The sequence below is a fragment of the Sorex fumeus genome, unplaced genomic scaffold (assembly GCF_029834395.1).
Source record: "Sorex fumeus unplaced genomic scaffold, SorFum_2.1 ptg000021l, whole genome shotgun sequence".
Lineage (NCBI taxonomy): Eukaryota > Metazoa > Chordata > Mammalia > Eulipotyphla > Soricidae > Sorex > Sorex fumeus.
The window spans coordinates 10,837,264-10,861,672 of record NW_026606078.1 but is presented as its reverse complement, the minus strand read 5'-3'; the positions used below and the strand labels follow the sequence as shown (position 1 = coordinate 10,861,672).

General features: G+C 40.0%; 1 protein-coding gene across 2 annotated transcripts; it reads right to left on the bottom strand.

Annotated features, from left to right (window-relative positions):
- Positions 1-933: 933 nt before the first annotated feature.
- On the bottom strand, positions 934-24,201 carry ZNF248 (zinc finger protein 248). Of its 2 annotated transcripts, none has more exons than XM_056113585.1 (4): positions 24,175-24,201; positions 4,793-4,919; positions 4,448-4,543; positions 934-3,872 (listed from the first exon to the last, which is right to left on the bottom strand). In XM_056113585.1, exons 1-4 carry the CDS (start codon positions 24,187-24,189, stop codon positions 2,377-2,379), a joined length of 1,734 nt encoding a protein of 577 aa, XP_055969560.1. In that variant the 5' UTR covers positions 24,190-24,201; the 3' UTR covers positions 934-2,376. The 2 variants fall into 2 exon arrangements, with proteins under 2 accessions (XP_055969560.1, XP_055969561.1); XM_056113586.1 differs by having other exon boundaries at positions 934-3,869.
- Positions 24,202-24,409: the final 208 nt, after the last annotated feature.

Here is a 24,409-nt window from a genome sequence, read left to right as displayed (position 1 = left end):
AAATACACCAACACTCGGTTCTAAAAGGAACTAACTAATAATACGAAGTACAACAAAGCAGAAACATCTTTTTGACTGGTAGAATAACTTTATTTCTAATATTGAGCTTTCACAGAGGAATTTACAGAAATTTAAAAAACAAAAACTGTGCCACTGATTCTCCATTGCCCCCACCCAGATCTTTCCATTTTCTGTGACTGCTCAGGCTTGCCAGCGATGGCATTTGGTTGGGTTTTCCAAAGAGAAGCACCAGCAACTTCCTGCCATGATTCAGGGAAGACACAGTATCTCCTACACGGTGTCCCCTCCTTCCTTAGCACAGTCTCCTTGGGTTCTGTAGTGCTTATTTCCATCCTTTACCCCCTTTAAGACTTTGAAAGCATCTGATACTAGATCTGGGTACTTCAGATCCCTTGTTTCTGGCCCACATCACTGCACTAAGTCTGTCATTAGAATGCTCTTACTGGGAGCCTACATATTTTCACAATAACCACATGGCTGATACAACAGCTATTTCTAATATTAACTTACCAAAAGAATTCATTCTTCTCCCAAAATTGCTCTATAGGCATTAGAATTTGGAAAAGCACTTGTCTGTATTGAGTGGAGAATACCTTCAGTTCTAAGTAAAAGCCCCGAGAAGAAACAAACCGCTAATACCTAAGTAGTAAAGTACAGTAGAGAACCAGGCCAAACAGAGTTATGCAGCTCAATTACATGACCTGAGTCTAGGTTTTTCAAAAAAAGCATAGGAAAGAGTAGCACAAAAGAGACGTATGACTTTCTATTATATTAAATACAAATACATAGTTCCGGGGTTTCACACAACTCAGGTTATACATCACAGCTAAATAAAAACAGCAACAAAATGACAAGAGTATTAAAGAGGTATTCTTTTACATACTGCCACCTTTTACTTGAGTGCAGTATAGAGCACTATAACTAGCACAATATAATAAACATTAAACCTTCGCAAAATTTTTGTAAAGACCATTGCTATTAACAGCATTCATATTCCTGAATGACTCAGAAGCAGCTTTAAAAAAATTCAGAAAAAGTTTGCCCTTTCAGTTAAAGTGGTAGCTCAGTAATAAAGACCATATTTATTCATTTATTCCAGCAAAGTTAAGAGTACATAAAATAACATAACATGGCTAAACTATAAGGAGACTGTGGTAGCATTCAGAATGGAATTTATGCAGAGGTAGTTAAAAACCTCGTAAAACTTACTCTGGCTTTTTTATTGAGAGGCAGTCAAGAAATAATCACCATAGACATTTATGCATGTCAGAAAATAGAAGGCCTACAATGTTTCATGCTTTAAAATTCCAAAAGTTTTAAATATGCACAGTAGTATAATTAGACAATTGTCAATATTCCAGGTGAGAAAATTAAAAACTTCAATTTCTAGAGTTTTCTAATTTCCATGATATAAATATTCCCACTAAAGCCAAGCTCCCAAAATGATGGTTCTGAATGCAGAGTTGGAAGATGTACTTTCACCATGCATATTCAATAATGTAAGTAAGCCAAAGAGAAGTAAAATATCCAAAGGAATACAATAATTCATAACAATAAAATGTAAAATATTTTGAAAGTGAATATTTATTACATTTTTGTTATACATTTTAATAGTAAGTTTAAGTTATCTAACATTTTTATGACTATATTTAACAACTGACTCACAAATATCTTGAAAATTTAACTGTCAGTAGTACTTACAAGTCAATTTTAGCTTAATAAAGTACACCACTAGGTGTATAGGTATATATCTATAAGGTATATGTAAATATATTTACACAAACATATATACATGTATATCAACCAAGAGAGATACTGGTGGTATTTAGTGTGGGAAACTTTAATATAAAACTTAATCAGTATATAACTAAGGACTACATTTTCTCTTTACTAACACATTGGGTTACAATACACAATTCAAGCATCCCCCAATTTTTGTTATATTAGCATACTCACATAGGCCTGTAAACATCATGTATGTCTAATACTGTTGTCATTCAAACACTTTTAAAGCTGCAGACCTCACTGTGAATATAGGTATAAACGCATATCATCTATTATACTTAGGGTAAAAATTCACTATCATTCTGGAATATGATACCATTTAACATAAGTTCCAAACAAAGATCTTTACCATATTATTTTGATGAATACATTCCCCTTATTACATAGTTTTGGTTAAATGTTTTTTCTTGAAAGCTTTCATATATTCAAAACATTAACATTATTTTATATACTATTAATAAAACACAATGAGAGCAGTTTCTAGTGAGTTGTGGCATTCTTTCCGTTTCATTCACCTTATTTTTAAAACTCTATGAGTAATATGAAAGGTAGATGAAGGCCTCTGAACATTCAGGAGTTTGAAAGAACTTTCACCCTCGTATGAATTCTCTGATGTTTAGTGAGAACTGACCTCTGACTAAAGGTTTTCCCACATCCATTACACTCGTAGGGTTTCTCCCCTGTGTGAGTTCGCTGATGCTTAGTAAGAGCTGATTTCTCACAGAAGGTTTTCCCACACTCATTACATTTGTATGGTTTCTCCCCTGTGTGAGTTCTTTGATGTACAATAAGGTTTGATTTTACACAGAAGGACTTCCCACATTCATTACAAATAAAAGGTTTCTCTCCTGTGTGTGTTCGCTGATGTACAGTTAAGGCTGACCTGTGACAGAAGGATTTTCCACATGCTTTGCATTCATAGGGCTTCTCCCCTGTGTGTGTTCTCTGGTGTTCGGTGAGGTTTGATTTCACACAGAACGTTTTTCCGCATTGTTTACATTCATAAGGTTTTTCTCCTGTGTGTGTACGCTGATGGTTGGTAAGGTGTGGTTTCTGACAAAAGGATTTTCCACATTCAGAACATTCATAGGGTTTCTCTCCTGTGTGTGTTCTCTGATGCTGAGTGAGGTTTGACTTTTCCCAGAATGTTTTCCCACATTCACCACATTCAAACGTTTTTTCACCTGAGTGAACTCTCCGAAGTTGGGTGAGATGTGATTTCTTGTTGAAAGAATTTCCAGTTTCACTATACTCATAAGGCTTTTCCCCCATGTGTACTATTTCGTGTTTAAAGAGGGCTGATTTTTCCCAAGTTTTGTGACTTACTTTATATTCACGGGGATTCTTTCTTGTATAAGCTCCCTGACGGACCACAAAAGTTGAACTGTCACAGAACATTTGACCATATTCATTATATTCATAAGGACTGTCCCCTGTGAGAACTCTATGATGTCCCAATTTTAAATTCAAATACAATGACTTCCCACAAATGCTGCATTCATATGGCTCCAATTCCAAACTGGCTCTCTGAGATAAATTGAGTTTTAAACTTTGGACGAAGGTTCTTCCACATTCATTATACTTACAGGGTATCTCTCCTATCTGAGCACCCTTATTTGTGAAAAAGGTTGTTTCATCATGGAAGTCTTGTTCATTTTCATTATAGTCAAAAGGCTGGTCAAAAATGGGCTGGATGAAATGCTGGCTATGGCTGAGAAAATTCCTTTTTTGAGTATACTTATAAGATTTCCCTCCATTCGCTTTCTCATGCCTAATATCAAGAAGCAATTTCTCATACACATTAAGTCCACCAGGTTTCTTTCTGGAATAGTTTTTTCTACTAGTAACTAATCCTGAAATATTTTTCAGACTAATTTCACATGAGTCACATATCTTGTATGGAAAACTTCTTGAAGTAATATAGTCTTTGCCCAGACTGAAAGTTTTCTTTACTCTATTACCACTATCTACACTTAATGTTTTATTTGTGGTAAAGGGAAGTTGCCAAAAATGTTCATCTTGATTTTCCTGGCTCTTCTTTATCAGGTCATCAACTTTCCAATCTTCTGGAAATGAGAAAAACAACCACATCATATAAATCCTTGTACATTTCTAATGGAACTGGACTTTTACACAAATGCCTTATTATACAATAATCTCTTTTTAGCTCAATTCCCTGATGTAAATTAAATCCAAGTATTCAGCTCCTTAATCCTTTCTGAGTACAAAATAAAAACATGCTGTAGGGAAAACTAGCAATGACATTTAATACTTTATAAACTAGAGAGTGGCTAAAAAAAAAGGTGCCCAAAGATAGCAGAAGGAAAGTGAACAATTTTACAGATAAATTCACCAAGAAAAATAAACTAGACCATGATCTAAGATCATACAAGCTGATCTGGATTATGGGGTTAGGTAAATCTAAGATGTCAAAGAACAAAGGAATATATTAATAGATGAAACACAAAGAAGTATTATTAAGTTAATAAAGGGATGTGGGTCAACTGTGTTTGATCACTTTCAAAGTTCTGAGACAAAATAATAAGATTCTAAGCAATAGCTCAAAAATGATAAAACCCAATCCAATGTCTAAAATCTCATTTTCTTTGCCTTCTGTTTGCCTATAAACTCACTAACTCACCTGGCTGGCACTGGCCTGGGAATCCATCCTCAAATATCCAGGGCTCTTCTCCTTGCTCAATCTTGAAGATCAATTCTGGCTTAGTAATGCAATAACCTGTTGAGAGAAAATAATAAAGGATTATGACTAATCAGTCTGGTTTCTGGGACTCTGAAAACATCAAGGGACACATTTAAGAGCTCCCCAAATGGACCACTGCCCAAGGTGATAAGAACGTAACATTCTCGACAGGACATGTAACCTCTCTTGAGTCTCAAGCTTCAAATCAGAATTTCACAGGGAGCTTGTATGGTTCACCACCTGAGAAATGAGTATGACTGGTGCTCACGTGGCAAAAATGCTTACCTATTGAAACAAGATGGCTGTAATTTTCCAGGACCACATCTCTGTAAAGTATCTTCTGAGCAGGATCCAGTAGATACCACTCTTCTTGAGTGAACTGCACACATACATCTTTGAAAGACACTTGGTCCTACAACAATAGATTTTTCAGTATGGACCAGTAAGAACTAGACAATGTCAAAAAAGTTAAAGAAAATTAATCTCTATTCTTCCCTTGGTGCTGTACCATGCAGGATAAATAAAATTACAATTTGGGATGAGATTATAATAATGTATTAAAGATTGTGCTAGTCACTGTAAATACTGCTGATGAAATCAAAGAATCAAATAAATATCTAGTGTGGGCAGAGATGTGGCCCAATCCAAGCACATACATCACATATATGAGGCCCTGGGAAAATTCCTCAGAAACAAAACAGAAGAACAACAGGGAATGAAATTAATATAGAATAGGTCCTTATCCTGTCTAATTATATTTTTATGCATACATTGTTCCACGCCACACCCACCACCAGAGTGCCTGCTTCCCTCCACCATGTCACCTCAACTCCCAGGTAAGCTCAGTTCTGTAGACAAAAATCTCCAGTTCTGATGCCTTTGGCATTTATTACTCTCTGTTTCTCTATATCCCAAATGAGAGATCAATTTTTTATTGTTACACCACAGAGAAGAATAAACCTCAACTCCCCAAATTTCACAAAACCATAAATCAATAATAACTTGGTCCAATATTTTCACTTTTTGTATGACTTCAACCATATTAATGATGACTACTAGAGAGAAACAGGAAACTTTATACCACAAAAGAAAAATATGAATTCACAACTTTACACAATAAACTCCATAACATCTACATAATATTTATTCACAGTGTCTAGAGTTTTAATTGCACATCCTATTATTATCATTAAGGATCCAAATTACAGCAACTTTATGCTACTATATTTTTTATTCTTCTGGGGTTTTTTCAGCAAACATTTTGTGTATTTTTTTATTCGATCACCATGAGATAGTTACAAATTTTCATGATTACATTTCAGTCATACAATAATCGAGCACCCATCCCTCCACCAGTGCACATTTTCCACCACCACTGTTCCAAGTGTGCCTCCTGCCACCCCCACCCCATACCACTCCCTGCCTCTATGGCAGGTACATTTCTTTCTACTCCTAATTTTGGGCATTATGATTTGCAATACAGATACTAAGAGGTCCTTAGTCTACTTTCACCACACATCTCTCATCCCGAGTAATTATTTACTTAGCGGCCCCTTCTCCCTCCCAACTGCCTTTTCCCCCAGCACATGAGGCTTCCAAACCACGGACTGATCCTCCTGGCCCTTACCACTACTGTCCTGAGGTGTTAGTCTCATATTATGCTACTGTACATTCCACCAATGAGTGTTCTTCTGTTTGTCCTTGATTGGCTTTCTTTACAGTAACTAAAATGACTTTCATACAATAAATAACAATATCTACAAAAATAAAAAAATTAAAATAAAAAATAGTAAGTTGGTTATTATTCCCCAAAGCCAAGTTTACAATTTCCAACACAATCCCACCATGATTGTCCACTTTCCTCTACCAATTTCTTCAGTTTTCCTCCCATCCACCAATACATCTTCCTTGACAAGCACAATTTTTTTTATGCTGGAGTACTGCTATTTATTCAGCCACTGATTAGCTGATTGAATTGGGCATGAACTCCACCTTACTTTTTTTTCATAATTTTATTTTTTTTCTTCTTATATTTATTTATTGAATCACTGTGGGAAAAGTTACAAAGCTTTCAGTTTTAATTCTCGGTCATACCATGATCAAACACCTCTCCCTTCACCAGTACTCATTTTTCACCACCAAGAACCCCAATATACACCCCTCCTACTCCTCCCAATGTCTGTGAAGCAGATGATTTCCACTTAACTCTTCTCTACATTGATTACATTCATTATTTTGACAAAAGATGCACCATTATTGCTTAGAATTCCCACCCCACCCCCAACAATCAGAACTGCTGAAAAGGCATTGTGAAACACTTTGTTTTCTATAGCTGATTATGAGAATCATATAATGTTGCAGTCCACAATAGGCTCTCTGGCACGGCCATGGTTCCTGAGGCAAAAGGACTTAATCCAGAGCCCAGCAGCTTGCGGCAGAAAAGTGAATGGACCATGCATTAAACTACGGCACCATGCCTCCCCGGGAGGGAAAGGGTGTTGCTCCCTTTCACCATTTTTCCCCCTCCCGGCAGCAAGGTGGCCGCCACCTCAGAGCTTATTGGAAAGCCTGGTATGAGGCAGTGGTGACGGGGCAACTGCAGTCTCATGGGAAGGGGGACGGTAACAGCTCGCCCTTCATGCCCTACTGAGGTCACGAGTTGCCCCCCATGAGTGGCTCTCCAGCATGGCCATGGCTCCAGAGGCTCTGAACTTAGTCCAGAGCCTGGCAGTTTGTGGCAGAAAAGTGAATGGTCCATGCATTAAACTACGACAAGCACATTTTTAAGTTTGGCTGTTGTAGTTGAATCTTGTGTTTTCAGTTTTCTTAGCTCTATGACTCAGATATATAGCCATACACACATCTACACCACAGATGTGTCTGAGGGTCCTGCCCCTGTTACCTCCCATCTGCCTCTTCTTACTCCCCTGATCCCTCAGTTTTTTAACATGTCCTCCCTATTTTACGATCTAGATAACTAGATAACATTACCACCAGACATGGATGAGAGTTTTATGTCCAACACAAAAAAAATTAATGCATAGCATTGTCTGTAGCACTGTAGCACTGTCCTCCCATTATTCACTGATTTTCTGAGTGGGCACCACTAACGTCTCCATTGTGAGACTTCTTGTTACTGTTTTTGGCATAACGAATACGTCACGGGGAGCTTGCCAGGCTCTGCCATGCAGGCGGCATATCCTCGGTAGCTTGCCTGGCTCTCCGAGACAGACAGAGGAATCAAACCTGGGTCGGCAGCACGCAAGGCAAACACCCTAACAGCTGTGCTATCACTCCAGTCAAAAATGCATAAACAAAATAAATAATGGGAGAAAATTTATGTGTGTGTGTATGTGTGTTTATGTGTTCTACAGAAAAGAATTAAGAGAACAGACCAGAGACAAACCTATTTGAAAAAGTTTTCTATAAAAGTTTTCAAGGCTGAGATGATATCTGGAAAGTTGTACTTCAGGAGTGAGCTTACCTTATGAATTCTCTCTGATACAAATTTTCTGCTAACTGCCCTGTAGCACTGTCCTCCCATTGTTCATTTATTTGCTCAAGCAGGCACCAGTAATGTCTCCACTGTGAGACTTATTACTGTTTTTGGCATATTGAATACGCCATGGGGAGCTTGCCAGGCTCTGCCATGCGGGCAGGATACTCTCGGTAGCTTGCCGGGCTCTCCGAGAGGGACGGAAGAATCAAATACGGGTCCACTGTGTGCAAGGCAAACGCCCTACCCACTGTGCTATCGCGACAGTACCTGCTAACTATACAGATTTAATGCAATTCCCATCAAAATCCCAGTAACATTCTTCAAGAAATTATAACGCCACTAAAATTTGTATGAAGCAAAAACCACATAAATAGCCAAAGCCACACCTCCAACATCAAAAAAGAAGTTAGGAGGTATCACAGGTCCAAACTTAAAACTATATTATAGAGCTTCAATTATCAAATAAGGGTAGGCTCAGAGAGTCAGAAATGAGATCCCCGCAGTAAATTCTCAGATATGTGGACAGTTAAACTATGACGATAAAGACGTTAGATGCAAAAAGTGAAGCAAAGAAAGCCTCTTCAACAAATATTAAAACTGCAAAAAATATGAAACTGTCCCTATATATCACATAATACTTAAGTAGTTAATTAAAAGTTGATAAAAGACCTAGAGACTATAACAGAAACCATAAAATACATTAAGAAAAAAGACAGGCTGAATCTCCAGGACCTGAACACAAAAAAGGTTCTCCAATTATCTGATTCTATTGGCAAAGATAAAAACAAATGAAAACCAAAAAAGCAAGTGCACTAATTAAGTTGAAATCTTTCTGCATATCAAAAGAAACTGAGGCTAAAATAAAATGTCATGCATCTGATCTGACTGGAAGAAGATATTCACAACTGATACTTCAGATAAAAGACTAACATCCAAAATCTATAAAGCAATCATAAATTTCCACAACAACAAAACAATGGGTAAAGTAAAGTAAAGGCCCTCCCGTTGATCATCGATTTGCTCGAGCGGGCCCAGTAACGTCTCCATTGGAGACTTTGTTGTTACTGTGTCTGGCATATCGAATACGTCACGGGGAGCTTGCCAGGCTCTGCCGTGCGGGCGAGATACTCTCGGTAGCTTGCAGGGCTCTCCGAGAGGGGCGGAGGAATCGAACTCGGGTCGGCCATGTTGGCTGCGTGCAAGGCAATAATGGGTAGAAGGAACAATATCATCAAAAAATGGGGAGAAGGGACAAAATGACACTTCCATAGATGGCCAGGAAGCATGTTTTTAATAATGCTCATTATTCTGAGTATCAAAAAAGTTCAAATCAGAACAAACGATGAGGTATCACCTTCACAAATAAGATATATACATATACATATATATATATATTTCAGTTTTATATATAAACTGAAAACAAGTGTTGGCAGGAGTATGTCAAAGAAGTAACCCTCATTCACTGTTGGTGGGAATATCACTTGGTGCAGCCTATATGGAAAACAAAACAAAACAAATGTTTCTCAAAAAAGTAAGAACGGAGTTCCTATTCAAAGTAGCTATCCCACTTCTAGGTATCTACCCTAAAACACAAAAACACTAATTTGAGAAGATATATGAACACTTCTGTTCACTGCGGATCTCAGAACAATAGCCAAGGTATGGAAGTAACCCAAATGCCCACAATAAATAAATGGATAAAAAAACGTTGTGATAGATATACATGATGGAATACTATGCATTCACAAGAAAAAGCAGAGTCATGCAGTTAGCAGCAACTTGGGTGGAAAGTATAATGCTGAGCTAAATAAGCCAGCAGCAGATGGATGAACGGAGAATGACCTCACTCACCTGTGGTATACAGATAAAGAAACATAGGGTATGAGCAGTAATAATTCATCATAAACTTTGGATATTAGAATACAGACTTGAGAGTACCAGGTTCGGTGTGGAGAGAGGAAAACAAATGCATTGTCTGGAAGTAACTAGGGAACTTCCTGAGTTACTTCCTGAATGTTCTGGACCACATGGGTAATGCTAAGGAGGTAACACAATGCACCAAACACAAATGTTAATCAACAAAAAATGGAGGTAGAGTGGGAGGGAAGGAAGGTCAGACCAGAGGTGACACAGAGACAAGGTGTAGGGTCATAGACACTTAGGTTGCAGTGCTGTGTGATAACCTCGCACATCAATATGATAAACATAAGCATTATTATAACCCTATTACCCAAAGAATTAAATTAATTTTTTAAATGGCTAAGTCTACACTCTGGGATATTTTAGTTTGTTTTTGTTTTCTTTTGTCTTGGGGCCACACCTGGCAATGCTCAGGGATTACTCCTGGCCCTGCACTCAGGAATTACTCCTGGAAGTGCTCAAGCGACCATATGGGATGCCGGAGATCAAACCCAGGTTGGCTGCATGCAAAGCAAGTGCCGTACCCAGTGTACTATAGCTCCAGCCCCAAGTACAAACTCTTTGTGCAAACAATATGGCTATGTAGCAGATGTTTCTTTTGGGGTATAGAATTTTGTTACATATTAAGCAGAGAATACCTGTGTGACTGAATTCTTGGAAAAATTCTGAACACTGAGGATCACAATATATCAGGTATGGCATTTGCCTTGCACAAGGCCAACCCAGGTTCAAGCCTCAGCACCTTTTATGGTCCCTTCAGCCTATCAGGAGCCTGAGCACAGAGCCAGAAATAAGCCTTGAGGTCACTGGGTGTGACAAAAAAGAAAAAAAAAGACCTGAACACTGAGTATTTCCTGAACTTCTCTGGCAGACATTTCATGCTTTCTTGGCACATCTCATTGCTAGAGAATTGAAGTGTGTTCTGAAATTTCACTAACAGAATACTCTTAGACATGTGTACCTGTTTCTTCAAGTATGTCTGTTAGCTGGTTTCATTTTTGTATCCTTTCACTCGAATCAAGCAGACTGTAAGTATGATTACACAGTAAGTCATTGTAGTGAATCACTGAACCTCAGGATGGTCTACAGATCTTCTTATATAATGCATACAAACACACACACACACACACACACACACACACACGTACACAGATGTTTTCCTAGAACTGAAAAACAGACTATCTGAAATTAAGAACTCAATAGATAGACTAAAACTCCTATTAGAAAGATACAATAATGGATGCACCTAACAAAAGAATATCAAAGTAATTGAGAAACTGTCACAACTGAAAGGCAAAACATGCAAATCTATAATCTTAGCTAGAGATTTCAACTCCCCTTTGTTATTACTGAGACCAAGCTGACAGAAACCAATACAGCTCATAATCAGATGATGTGAAAAGTAATGAAATCTAACTGACATCAATAGAATCCTTCATCCAAAATAATAAAATACAAATTTTATCATTCTAGTCAAACTCACAGAGAACATTCATCAAGGTAGACCATGACCTTGACCATGAAACACAACAAAACAAAATTAAAGCAAAAGCCACCATATAAAATACTTTTTCATACTCTGTGGAATGAAATAGAAATCAATAGGCAAGAGATTGCTCATAATCCTCCAGGGAAATGAAAATGAAACAACACCATATAAATAACCATTACTGTTTCAAATACATTTTAAATATTTTAAATTAAAATATTACTTACCAAAATTTGTGCAATACAGTAAAGAGAGAATAGAAAAACTTTACAGAAATGTATATGTAAGATTTTTAATAAAAGCCCTAAGTTTCTAGTAGTAAACTAAAGAAGGCAAATTAAGTCTAAAAAAGTAAAATAAACATAATACAAATGAGAATGTGGCACTGCCCTCCCATTGTTCATCCCGTTGCTCGAGCAGGCACCACTAACATCTCCATTGTGAAACTTGTTACTATTTTTGGCATATGAAATACATCACTAGGAGCTTGCCAGGCTCTGCCGTGAGGGCGGGGTACTCTTGGCAGCTTGCCGGGCTCTCCGAGAGGGACAGAGGAATCGAACCCAGGTCGGCCATGTGCAAGACAAATGCCCTACTCGCCGTGCTATCTCTCCAGTCCTCAAATGAGAATAAGTTTATAAATTCGAAAACATAATCAACAGAAGCAAAGGGTACTCCTTTGGAAAGATCAGTAAAAATAAACCTCCAAATATTCTAAATATGAGAAGAAATAAATTGTAGATCTCAGAAATGAAAGCAACTCTACTGATTTCAATGACATTAAAAGAATAAGAAAATATTACAATTATATATTTGAAAAAGTGATAGCTTATGTGAAGTAGCTTAAAAGATACAACTACCAAATGTACACAAGGGAGAAGTAAATAAGGGAAACAGATCCATATTTTTTAAAAAATTGAACCAATACTTAAAATATTTCTAAAATACCACCAGTTTTAATTATCAGCACAACACATGATCGCCGAAGAATAGCAAGTATTGATTTCTGCGCATACAACAGGAGTAAGTCCTTAGTACAGCTGGGTGTGGCCCCAAAAACCTAAAAGTAAAAACTAAAACTAAAATAGTACCAAGTCCAGATGGGTTATCCTAACTGAGGAATTGTACTAAACATTTAAAATAAAGTAATACCAATTCCATGCAATTGGCTCCAATAAATTACACTTCCAACACTATTTGCGGCCATAGTTACCCAAATGCCAACATCAAATATAGATGAGAAAATAAAAGACCAATATTTCTTATTAACATAGATGAAAATACTAGAAAATTTAATCTAACCATATATTAAAAATTATAAACCACAAGCAAGTGGGGCTTATTCCATCTATATGAGGTTAGGTTGACATATCTATAGTCAATAATAATCTTTAATAAAAAAAATCACATAGCATACCAATTGATTTTTAAAAAGCACTTGAGGGGGGTATGGTGCCGCCAGCAGGTCAATCTGTACCTGTGAGGCGAGTGCATCAGCAGCCTGATGGCACCTTCAGACTTCCAGATACCCCAAAATTGCTGCTGTGCCTTTGGCCAGATCCCAAAAACTTGGGGCAAAGTTTACCAAGAAAGTAAACGACCAAAAGTTAGGTATGTGGGAAACACACCCACAAACCACCTCCGGCTCAGCTATATAATTGGAGGCATGGCCTCTCTGGATCCTGATTGAACTGCTTAATGGCCATGATCCCAGAGACTCAGAAACAAATCTCGAAACTCAGCGGCTTTTGGCAGAAATGCGTCCAGTCCCAGCAGTAGGTTACTTGTGCTGGGCCAACCCAGGTGGGAATAGGGTTTCGTGCCTTGGCCTGTTCTCCCTGGTGGCCCAGTGGCTGCCATCCTTCAGAGGCCACTGGACAGTCAGGTTTGGGCCCCCAGTGATGAGACATGCAGGGCCTCACAGGATGGGGGTGGAGCCGGTCCTGTCCTCCACAAGCCAACGAGATTCCAAGTCATCGGCCACAAACAGCCTCTCTGGCTCCTGATCAAGCTGCTTAACGGCCCTGATCCCAGAGACTCAGAAACAAATCTCGAAACCCCAGGCTTTTGGCAGAAATGCGTCTGGACCATTTACTGTAGCCATAGTACTTTACCATAGTACTGTACCATAGTACTGTAGCCGGGCCACCCCAGGGAGGAAAGGGTGTTGTCACTCTGCCTGCTCCCCCTTGGCGACTCAGTGACCGTCCTCCTCCAGAGGCCATTGGACAGTCAGGCTTGGGCCCGCAGTGACGAAACTTGTTGGGCCTCACGGGATGGGGGGAGAGTCAGGCCTGTCCTCCCCACCCCAACGAGACCCCAAGTCATCACCCACGAACAGCACCTCTGGCTCCTGACCAAGCTGCTTAACGGCCTTGATCCCAGAGACTCAGAAACAAATCTCGAAACCCAGAAGCTTTTGGCAGAAATGTGTCTGGACCCTGCAGTAGGTTACTGTCACTGGGCCACCCCAGGGGGGAAAGGGTGTTGTCTCTCCGCCTGTTCCCCCTTGGCGGCTCAGTGGCCATCATCCTCCAAAGGCCATTGGACAGTCAGGTCTGGGCCCCCAGTGACAAGACATTTTGGGCCTCAAGGGATGGGGGTGGAGCCAGGCCTGTCCTCCCCACCCCAACGAGACCCTAAGTTATCGCCCTCGAATGGCCTCTCTGGCTCCTGATTAAGCTGCTTAATGGCCATGATCCCAGAGATTCAGAAACAAATCTCAAAACCCAGCGGCTTTTGGCAGAAATGCATCTGGACCACGCAGTAGGTTACTGTAGCCAGGCCACCCCAGGGGGGGAACGGGTGCTGTTCCTCCGCCTGCTTCCCCCTGGCAGCTCGGTGGTAGTCATCCTTCAGAGGCCATTGGACAGTCAGGCTTGGGCCCACAGTGACGAAACTTGTTCGGCCTCACAGGATGGGGGTGGAGCCGGGCCTGTCCTCCACATCCCAATGAGACCCCAAGTCATCGCCCATAAATGGCCTCTCTGGCTCCTGATCAAGCTGCTTAATGGCCATGATCCCAGAGACTCAGAAACAAATCTCGAAACCCAGTGGCTTTTGGCAGAAATGCGTTCGGACCCCACAGTACATTACTGTCGCCGGGCCATCCCAGGGAGGAAAGGGTGTTGTCACTCCACCTGCTCCCCCTTGGCGGCTCGGTGGCCGTCATCCTCCAGAGGACATTGGACATTCAGGTCTGGGCCCGCAGTGACAAAACTTGTTGGGTCTCACAGGATGGGGGTGGAGCTGGTCCTGGTCTCCCTGTCCCAACGAGACCCCCAAGTCATCGCCGACGAACGGTTTTCTGGCTCCTGATCAAGATGCTCAACGGCCATGATCTCAGAGACTCAGGAGCAAATCTAGAAACCCAGTGGCTTTTGGCAGAAATCCCTCCAGATTTAAGTGTTAAAATTTTGAAATTTCAAAATCACATGGCCCTACTGCAGCCACGCAACATCATATGTTATTCATAACCAGCAGTAGAACACAAATTATCTACTGGTACCTTTTCAGCAGATCTGAGTGTTGGGGTAAAATCTCAAATAATAATGGTGGGTCTGGTGTCGAAATATTGAATGTGATCAAAGTAGAGAGAGAGTAATGTAGAAATCATGTGCCCCACAGGTAGGGGGAGGGGGTGGGATGGGGGTATACTGGGGTTTTTGGTGGTGGAGTATGGGCACTGGTGAAGGTACGGTTGTTTCATTGTATGACCAAGACTTAGACCCGAAAGCTTTGTAACTGCTCTCATGGTGATTCAACAAATAAAATTATAAAAAATGAAAAAAAAAAAGTAAGGTGGAGTTCATGCACAATTCAATCAGCTAATCAGTGGCTGAATAAATAGCAGTACTCCTACATAAAAATAGGTAAAGGTAAAGGTAAAGGCCCTCCCGTTGATCGTCGATTTGCTCGAGCGGGCCCAGTAACGTCTCCATTGGAGACTTTGTTGTTACTGTGTCTGGCATATCGAATAAAAATAAAAAAATAAAAATAAATAAATAAAAAGCACTTGACCAAATCTAACATCTCTCAGCAAACTAGTAATAGAGGTATCTTTCTCAACTTCGTAATATCTACAGACAGCCTACAGCTAACATCGTATTTACTGTTAAGTGAACTCACCCTTAAAAGCAAGAAGGAAGTAAGGGTGTCCTGTCTCAACTCTAATTCTATTTTAACTTGCCTGTGCAAAAGACCATAACAAAATTAAAAGAAATAGAAGGAATACAACTGGAAAGGAACAATAAAGAACCTCTGTTTCTATCCAGGTGAAGTAACAAGAGAAATGAATAAAACAGGTCTAAAGAGACAATCGTAAGTCATTAATGATTAAAAAAAAATCTGATCAGAGCCACTTATATGGCTCAAATGGTTCAGCACATTCCTTATGTGAGGCCCTGAATTTGATCCCTAGGACCATCAGTCTTGGTTTCCCTGATGGCCCCTGGAACTTTATTAAAAGTCAACATGATTATCTGCATAGAAAATTGCAACACACACACACACACACACACACACACACACACACACACACACACACATACCCCTAATGGGGCGAGAGCAATAGTACAGTGGGTAGGGGGTAGGGTGCTTGCCTTACACACGACCCACCCAGATTTGTTCCTCGCCATCCCAAATGGTCCCCCAAGCCCTGCCAGGAGTGATTCCTGAGTGCAGAGCCAGGAGTAGGCCCTGAGCACAGCCAAGTGTGCCCCAAGCCCCCAGTCCAATGTGAAAAAAATTGCTGGAACTAATAAGCAAATATAGCAATTTTATAGGACACAAAGCCAATATGAACAAGCCATTTTCCTATCACAACAGTTAAAATATCACATATTTTTAATTGTTTTGTGGTTACACCCAGCCATACTGAAGCTTATGCTCAGAGGTCACTCCTGGCAGAGCTAAGGGAAATGTATGATGTGCTGGGGATCAAACTCAAGTCCACTACATGTAACGCAAGTACCTTAACTTCTGTACTCTATCTCCAGACCAAAATCTCCAATTTTTAAATAAAAATACATCATGAAAAATGTTAGATGTTCAGATCAGAGTCCATGTTATGACAACAATGTAGGGTATATTGAGAAGGAAAATGAATCTCTAAAATGAGAAAATAATTTATGGAAATCTGGCTCATATACTTTGCTAAGCAGTCCAAACAGAGGGAGCATCTGGAACTACATTTATATCTGAATATTATATTTTTCCCTGACCTGCCAAGACCTGCAGAAAAAACAAGCATAAAAGTCCATTCCCCCATTGCCTCTTTTGCAAACCACAACACCCAATAAGAGAGAGAGAACAAAAGGGATGGGATGGGGGGGATGGGAGGGGGGGACGGATACTGGGATACGTGGTGGTGGGAAATGGGCACTGGTGGAGGGATGGGTATTTGATCATTGTATAATTGAAACCCAAGCACAAAAATGTGTAAGTCTGCAACTGTACCTCATGATGTCTCACTATTAAAAATTTTTTTTAAAAAGTCCATTCTTAACACAACCCAAAACTTAATGGAAGAAAATGAAAAGGGCCTGCCTTTCTTTATGGCATCGAACAAGATTTTCTTGAGTTTCCTGGGGAAGTTTGGCCACCATGTAGGTGTTAACGTGCCCACTGCTTATGGCAGGTTTTGCCTGTTTGCTAAATCTTTCAAGAACTTCCTGATACCACTGGCAAAGAAATAAACCTGGAAACACTTAATACGAAAAATATTTAGTAAGGATTAGGGAAATGGTTTAAAAGGATAGAGCACATGTATTACATGCAGAAGTCCTAGGTTCAATCCCCAGAATAACACTGTTCCCTGAGCATCACCTCCTACAAACACACACATACACACACATACACACACACACACACACACACACACACACACACACACACACCCCACGAAAATATTTGATAAGATAGGCATATTTTAAATTATTTTCAATACCAGTATATGGAAAAGGATTCCTAATTAAAATTATGAACTCCTTCTACAAGGAATTGGAATTCCTTTCTGCATCAGAAATATGAGTTATTAATTTCTTAGTCATTACCACCCTTCAAAGAAAATTGAAAGTGACTCACTTCCTATTACCTCCTGGTTAGCCTTTGCTCAGGAGCTTATAAAAGCCTAGCCTAGTTGCTTTTACTGGGACAAGAAATGATAATATTCTAGGGATATAAAACAAAACAAAACATAGTATTTGAATAATATCCAAAGACACAGAAACAAAGGCCAGAGGACTGGTCCATGCAGACGGGCAAGGGCAGTTAGGACAGAGAAGGGGCCACTATGATAATGATAATTGGAAATGATCACTCTGGACAAGAACTGAATGCTGAAAGGAGGTAAAATGATATGCATGATACCCTTTTAGTAAGAGTACTGGAAACCACAGTGCCTAAAAGGAAAATGAGAGAGAGAGGGAGAGAGAGAGAGAGAGAGAGAGAGAGAAAGTATCTGTCACAGAAGCAGGATGCAGGTGTAGAATGGGTGGGAGAAGGAAGGGTGGTCGAGGCATGGGGGTGGAGGGAAACTGGAGACATTGGTGGCAGGAAAAGTGCACTGGTTAAGGGATGGGTGTTGGAATATTCAGTATGACTGAAACTCAATCATGAACAACTTTGTAACTGTATATCTCACAGTGACTCAATTAAAAGAAAAATTAATGATGACATTCAAAAGCGATCACTGTTTAACACAGGAAGGCTTTCTGAAATAAAAATTGAGTTCAGAAATAAACTGAGGTTAGATAAAATGGGAGCATGGTCTCACAGTTCAGATCCAATAGATAAGCAGTCTCAAATAACTTTATTTTGTTGTAACACTGAGAAGAAAATAATATGATTTCTAGCCCGGGCCACAATCTCTGTGTTTTCTCCAGATACTCCCAATTCCTCCCACCTCAGAAAGATGTTTGGTTAACAGACATAAGTGAGTTGCTCCTATCTCAGTGAATATGGTGTGAGTGTGAGGGCAAATTTGCAAAGAAAATAAGGCTGTCCAAGATTCGTCCCACCTTCTGTCCTGAAAAGCTAATAAGTTCCCCCAACCAAAATATGCAGATTGGAAAATAAATGAAGAATGATTACAAATTACTGCTCAATTTTAGAGGATTTTCAGCATCTGTTTAGAAATTTGGTGTTCTTTCTAACCAGTAATAGAGCAATGGAATCTAGCGATTAAATATGTAATATTAATATATTAATATTATATCTCGCCAGGGCAATATATAGTAAAATTTGATTACTTGTATTTATTTCAATGTACTTAATTTTGCTTAAAGTGAGAGTTTCTAAGAACCTGGCTGGAGCGATAGCACAGTGGGTAGGGCGTCTACCTTGCACGCAGCCAACATGGCCGACCCGAGTTCGATTCCTCCGCCCCTCTTGGAGAGCCCGGCAAGCTACCGAGAGTATTTGATATGCCAGACACAGTAACAACAAAGTCTCCAATGGAGATGTTACTGGGCCCCGCTCGAGCAAATCGACGATCAACGGGAGGGCCTTTACTTACTTTAAGAACCTGGCAACTTAGAATTTTCTATAAATAAGAGGGAATAAAAATCAAGACATTTGGTGCCAAGGGAAATGGGTAAGGCACTTCCTTTGCATGCAGCTGACTTGAGTTCAACCCCTGACACAACGTATGGTCATAAATAAGAATTAGCTCCTGAATCACTAAGTCAACGGCAGCTGGAGGGAATCCTCAGGACGGGAGATGTGTACTGAAAGTAGATAAAGGAGCAAACGTGATGGTCTCCCACTATCCGTATTGCAGACCATAATACCCATAAGTAGAGAGAGAACAAAAGGGAAATTGTCTGCCACAGGCGGGCGCAGGGAGCGGGGTGGAACAAGGCAGGTGAGACAGGTACTGGGGACATTGGTGGAAAATGTACACTGGTGGAGGGAGGGTGTTTGATCATTGTATATCTGAAACTCAAACATGAAAGATTTTTAACTGTAGCTCATGGTGATTCAACAACAAAAAAAAATTTTTAAATAATAATAATTAACTCCTGTGTTTCACTAATAAAAATCTAAAAAAATTAAAATAAATAAATAAATAATAATTAGCTCCTGAGAACAGCCAGGAGTGATCCAACTGCCCTCCCCCTCCCCATAATCCCAAGTCACGGTCATGGTCCTCCCGTTGTTCATCGATTTGCTCGAGCGGGCCCAGTAACGTCTCCATCATGAGACTTCTTGTTACTGTGTTTGGCATATCGAATACATCACGGGTAGCTTGCCAGGCTCTGCGTGCGACCAAGATACCCTCGGTTGCTTGCCGGGCTCTCCGAGAGGGGTGGAGGAATCGAATTTGGGTCGGCCATGTTGGCTGCATGCAAGGCAAACACCCTACCACTGTGCTATCGCTCCAGCCCAATCCCAAGTCAATATATCTTAAAGATACCCCTGAGCACCACTAGGAGGTTCATGTAACACACAGAGAAAAGATTTGAGGGACAGAGCTCTACCAAGGATGCCAAGACTATATATGAAATAAGTGGATAAGAATTAATCATACAAGGAATACTCTAAAGCAATGCTGCCATAGTGAGACAGAACTCCACACCCCCTCAAAAGAATATGTGGCTCTCTACAAGTATCTTGAGGCATTCCTGTGACACCTGAAACTGAGGACAGAGTCCCTTGCTCACCAAGTACACAAAATTAACTGTCACTCAACTCCTAGAAATAAGTTAGTATCCAGAAAATCTTTAAAGGAAGGAATCTAAATCTAGGTAAGAGAATAATGCATCTGGTCAAGAAGTTTTCACAAGAGTCTTAGGTTAATTAAGAGATTTAAATATTAGTAATTAATGTCCTTTCCTAATATTGTTTAATATAAAAGACCAAGCTATATATATCACATAAACAGGAGGCTCGGGAAAGAAAGATGGCGGCCGCACGGGAGCCTTGTGGACAGCAGGTTTGAGCCGGGCTCGGCGGGAGCGGTGGGGACCTCATGGGAAGGGGGGCTTTGTGGGCCGTCCCCCACACCCCACCGAGGTCGCCAGCTGCCCCCCACGAGCGGCTCTCCGGCACGGCCACGGCCCCGGAGGCACAAGGACTTAGCACAGAGAACCAGCCGCTTGGAGCAGAAAAGCAAATGGACTATGTGTTAAACCGCGCCACCAAGCCTGCCCGGAGGGGAAAGGGTGTTGACCGGCCCGCCTGCTCCTCTCTGGAAAGAAAGATGGCGGCCGCATGGGAGCCTTGTGGACAGCAGGTTTGAGCCGGGCTTGGCGGGAGCGGCGGGGACCTCATGGGAAGGGGGGCTTTGTGGGCCGTCCCCCACGCCCCACCGAGGTCACCAGCTGCCCCCCAACGAGCGGCTCTCCGGCACGGCCACGACTCCAGGGCACAGAAGCCAGTCTCTTAACTATCTAACTTTTAATAGAAATTCTTCCAGGGTCAATAAGTAAAATAGCAGAAATTCAAAACCGCGCGGCCGCGATAGCGGCCGCGCGACATCATTTTATCCTTAAACCAAGTTGTAGAAAGCAAATCATTTCACAACGCTGTTTCAGCATATCTGATTGTGGGGGGTGGGTCGTAAACTCTAAACAATAATTGTGCATCTTCTATCGAAACAATCTATCTAGTCAAAGTAGATAGAGTATTAACTAGAACTCATCTGCCTCACAAGAATTGGGAGGGGTGGGAGGTGGGGGTCTATTGGGGTTCGGGGTTAAAAATAAGTATTGGTAAAGGGAAATGTGTTTGATATTTACATGACTGAGACCTAAACCCGAAAGCTCTGTAACTTTTCCCACAGTGATTCAATAAAGAAATAAATTATAAAAAAAAAAAAAAAACAGGAGGCTCTCTGTAAAAGTAACAATGAATGTGAGATATTAAAAATAGTAACTGGGTAAGTACTCTAAATAACTCAAGAACAGGAGCTAAAGAGAAAGAGAGAGACAAAGAAAAGAATCTTCTGTTATTTTAGGGAGCCATACCCAGCAGTACTCAGGGGCTATTTCTGGGGTTCAATGTTTAGGATCACCCCTGGAGTTGATGGGAAACTAACGGGTGCCAGGAATCAAACCAAGTTCTCCTCCGTGCAAAGCATCCACTCCAATCTGTTATGCAATCTCTCACACCCAACAAGACACTTTTAAATAGCAAAAAATATGATGTCTCAGGATGAAAAACAATGTCCAAACGAAATTCCAGAGGTGATTTTTCTTTTAGTAAATGGGGGTGCTTAAGCTTGGTGCCTAGATGATCCACAAGAAAAAGACATCTACTTCAAAGACAGGAGTCAATCAAACACCTTCCTCCCTTCCACCCCCACAACACAGGAGACTCCTTATTTATTTATTTATTTATTTATTTATTTATTTATTTATTTATTTGTACAGATCCTGGTTGATTTAGATATCTGGTCAACTGGGTGTAACTTTGTATCTTCCCTCTCTCCTCTTGTCGCTTTCCAAATTCCCTGCTCTAATGATTTAAATGCATCTATACAGAAAAAGGAAACCCTAAAACTTCCACTCCTGGCAGTCTCCCACCTATTTCACTCTGGCCCACATGTGCTATGTAACTGTCAGACCACTTTCAAGATTTTATTTTTTTTTTTAAGTTTCCAAAAGGTTATTTTTGAAAGGCATCTTCTTGCTATCCTAAGAATCTTAAAAGCCTGTACCTTCTAGTTTTCAATAGGCTGAGACACAAAGAAAGGTGGACAAAAGCTTTCTAAGCAAGAAATCTCATGCCAGGCTAGTGGGAATACAAAATGACACTATAATCTCACTAAACTGATTAAAGTTATCGATTGTAGTTACCCTTTATCCTACTTCCAGGAATCTATCTCATACACAGACCTGTATTTTGAGGTTAGTCACTGAAACAATGTAGAATCAAAAAATTGAAAATAGCAAATAATCAGTTTAATAAACCATAGACACACTTGACCCACTAAACAGTTGCAACAAAGAAGCAATCCATGTTCAAGGACAGGCTGGGAAAAAGAAACAAGGGGGCATGGGGGAGGGGGGCGGGGAGAACACAGACTTCCTATTTAAAGTGTTTTTCCAAGCATGAGAATCAACATCAGAGTTTAGAAATGCAGAACTCAAAATCCTGCAAAATCTCCTAAATTAAATCTAAGTTAAAATGGAGATATTAACTTAGTATAAAATCTACATTTTAACTTAGTAATGTATAGGTGCACCAAAATTTAAAAAGCCCTAAGGATAATAGATTTTTCTGTAACGTACAACAAAAGAGTAATAATCCATTAACATATTTCCATATAGGGGCAGAGAGTATAGCAGGTAGGGCACTTGCTTCTTGCTTTGCACATATCCGGCCCAAGTTCAATCCCCAGCACCCCACGTGGGTCCCCTGAATCCTGCCAGGAATGACTGCTGAGTGCAAAGCCAGGAGTAGACCCTGATCATAGCCAGGTGTCTCCCAAAATTCAAAAGCAAAAACAAAACAAAAAAGTTTTTGCTTTTAACAGAACAGAGAAATAGCAGGAGCAAAAATAACTAAAAATACACTTCCAATTGTCTGGGACTCTACCAGTACATGCCAGCTATCCCAGCATAATTGTTTACAGATCTGCTTTCACTCTCTGTCAAAGTGTCTCAGCTGAAATAATAAATGCCATGCTATCTAGAGTAAGCACCAAATAAAAGTAACAGGAACTGGGATGTGTGCGTGTGTGTGCGTGTGTGTGCAATAAGACAGTTTTTACTGAAAAGTATTTAGAAAGATGTGAGGGGAGAGAAAGAAAGAAAGAAAGAAAGAAAGAAAGAAAGAAAGAAAGAGAAAGAAGTGTTCAAGAGAGATCACAGGCTTCTCCAGAGTGAAAGCGAGCAAGCAGACATACAGAGACAAGCAAAATATGTGTTCAAAGGTGAACAGTGGCTTGAAAAGCAAGCTGGGAATGGGAATTTTGATATCTTTTGTACCATTTTAAAAACCATGTTTATTTTATTTTTTTTAAAAAATCAAACTAGACCGAAAAAAATGTACCAAGAAGGACTACAGAAAGAAAAGGAATAATGTCAAGGGAGAAGCAATCATGAAATAAGAGGAAAAGAGGAATAAAAATAAAATCTGTCACAGGAAAGGAGTTAGGGCAGTGGAGCACAGATAGCAACAGAGCAGATTTTCAAAAGAGAGCCTAGATAAAACTATCAAATGTAGCACAAGAGTAAGACAAAGACAAAAACCAAATTTGCCTCCCATTTGATGGTTTTCTACCACCACCTGCTTCAGATGAGGAGGGTGAAAGAGGAATATCCTTATTGATTGAAACATAAAACGAGAAATAGAAGAAGTGTGTGCTTTCAAGGTGGAAAAATAAACGACCTGACACTAATACTTTTGAAGATTATTTTGCATTCCTTGAAGCTTGAAGCTTGAAGTTTTATTCGTATACCAGAAAAGCAGGGAAATTATACCACTAAGTTTGACCCCAGGGAAATTATACCATTAAGTTCTGCTCTGGTACACTCTGTTTCCATTAAGAAATGATAGGCAATGTATTTACTTTAGGAATGTTATTAGAAACATCACCATCATATGGTTAACTGAATTTTTAAATCCCACATCTAATTTGGCCAACTACTCTATTTTGGATATGCTGCTCTCACTGTTATTTTCCTTAATGCAAAACTTTGTTAATTTACTGTAAAGGTCCTATTTCTACTTTTGCATTTAAAAAAAAAGTCAATCCATATAGACTTTAGGAACCCCAGTTTAAAAGAAAGTGGAAATGAACAAAAATCTCACCTGTAATTCATTCATTTTTCACTCTGAGTGAAGAAGGAAGAGCTGAGGGAAAAAGAAGAAGCCAGTCAGATTACTCTTGGTCTGTTTTGCAGTTACCGGATCCACCTGCCTACACAGATCCACACACAAGATACTTACGTGTCGATCTGTGGCTCCAATATATGTTGGTTTTAGACATGACACTTTTCACTGAATGAATGTAAAACATTTGTTTCTTATAGATTTATTATCAATT

Excerpts from the sequence above, each read along its gene's own strand:
- ZNF248 (XM_056113585.1), bottom strand. Across the intron at positions 4,544-4,792 it reads CAGCCATCTTGTTTCAATAG|GTTATTGCATTACTAAGCCA; the intron begins GTAAGCATTTTT and ends TTCTCTCAACAG. Across the intron at positions 3,873-4,447 it reads CCCAGGCCAGTGCCAGCCAG|AAGATTGGAAAGTTGATGAC; the intron begins GTGAGTTAGTGA and ends TCTCATTTCCAG.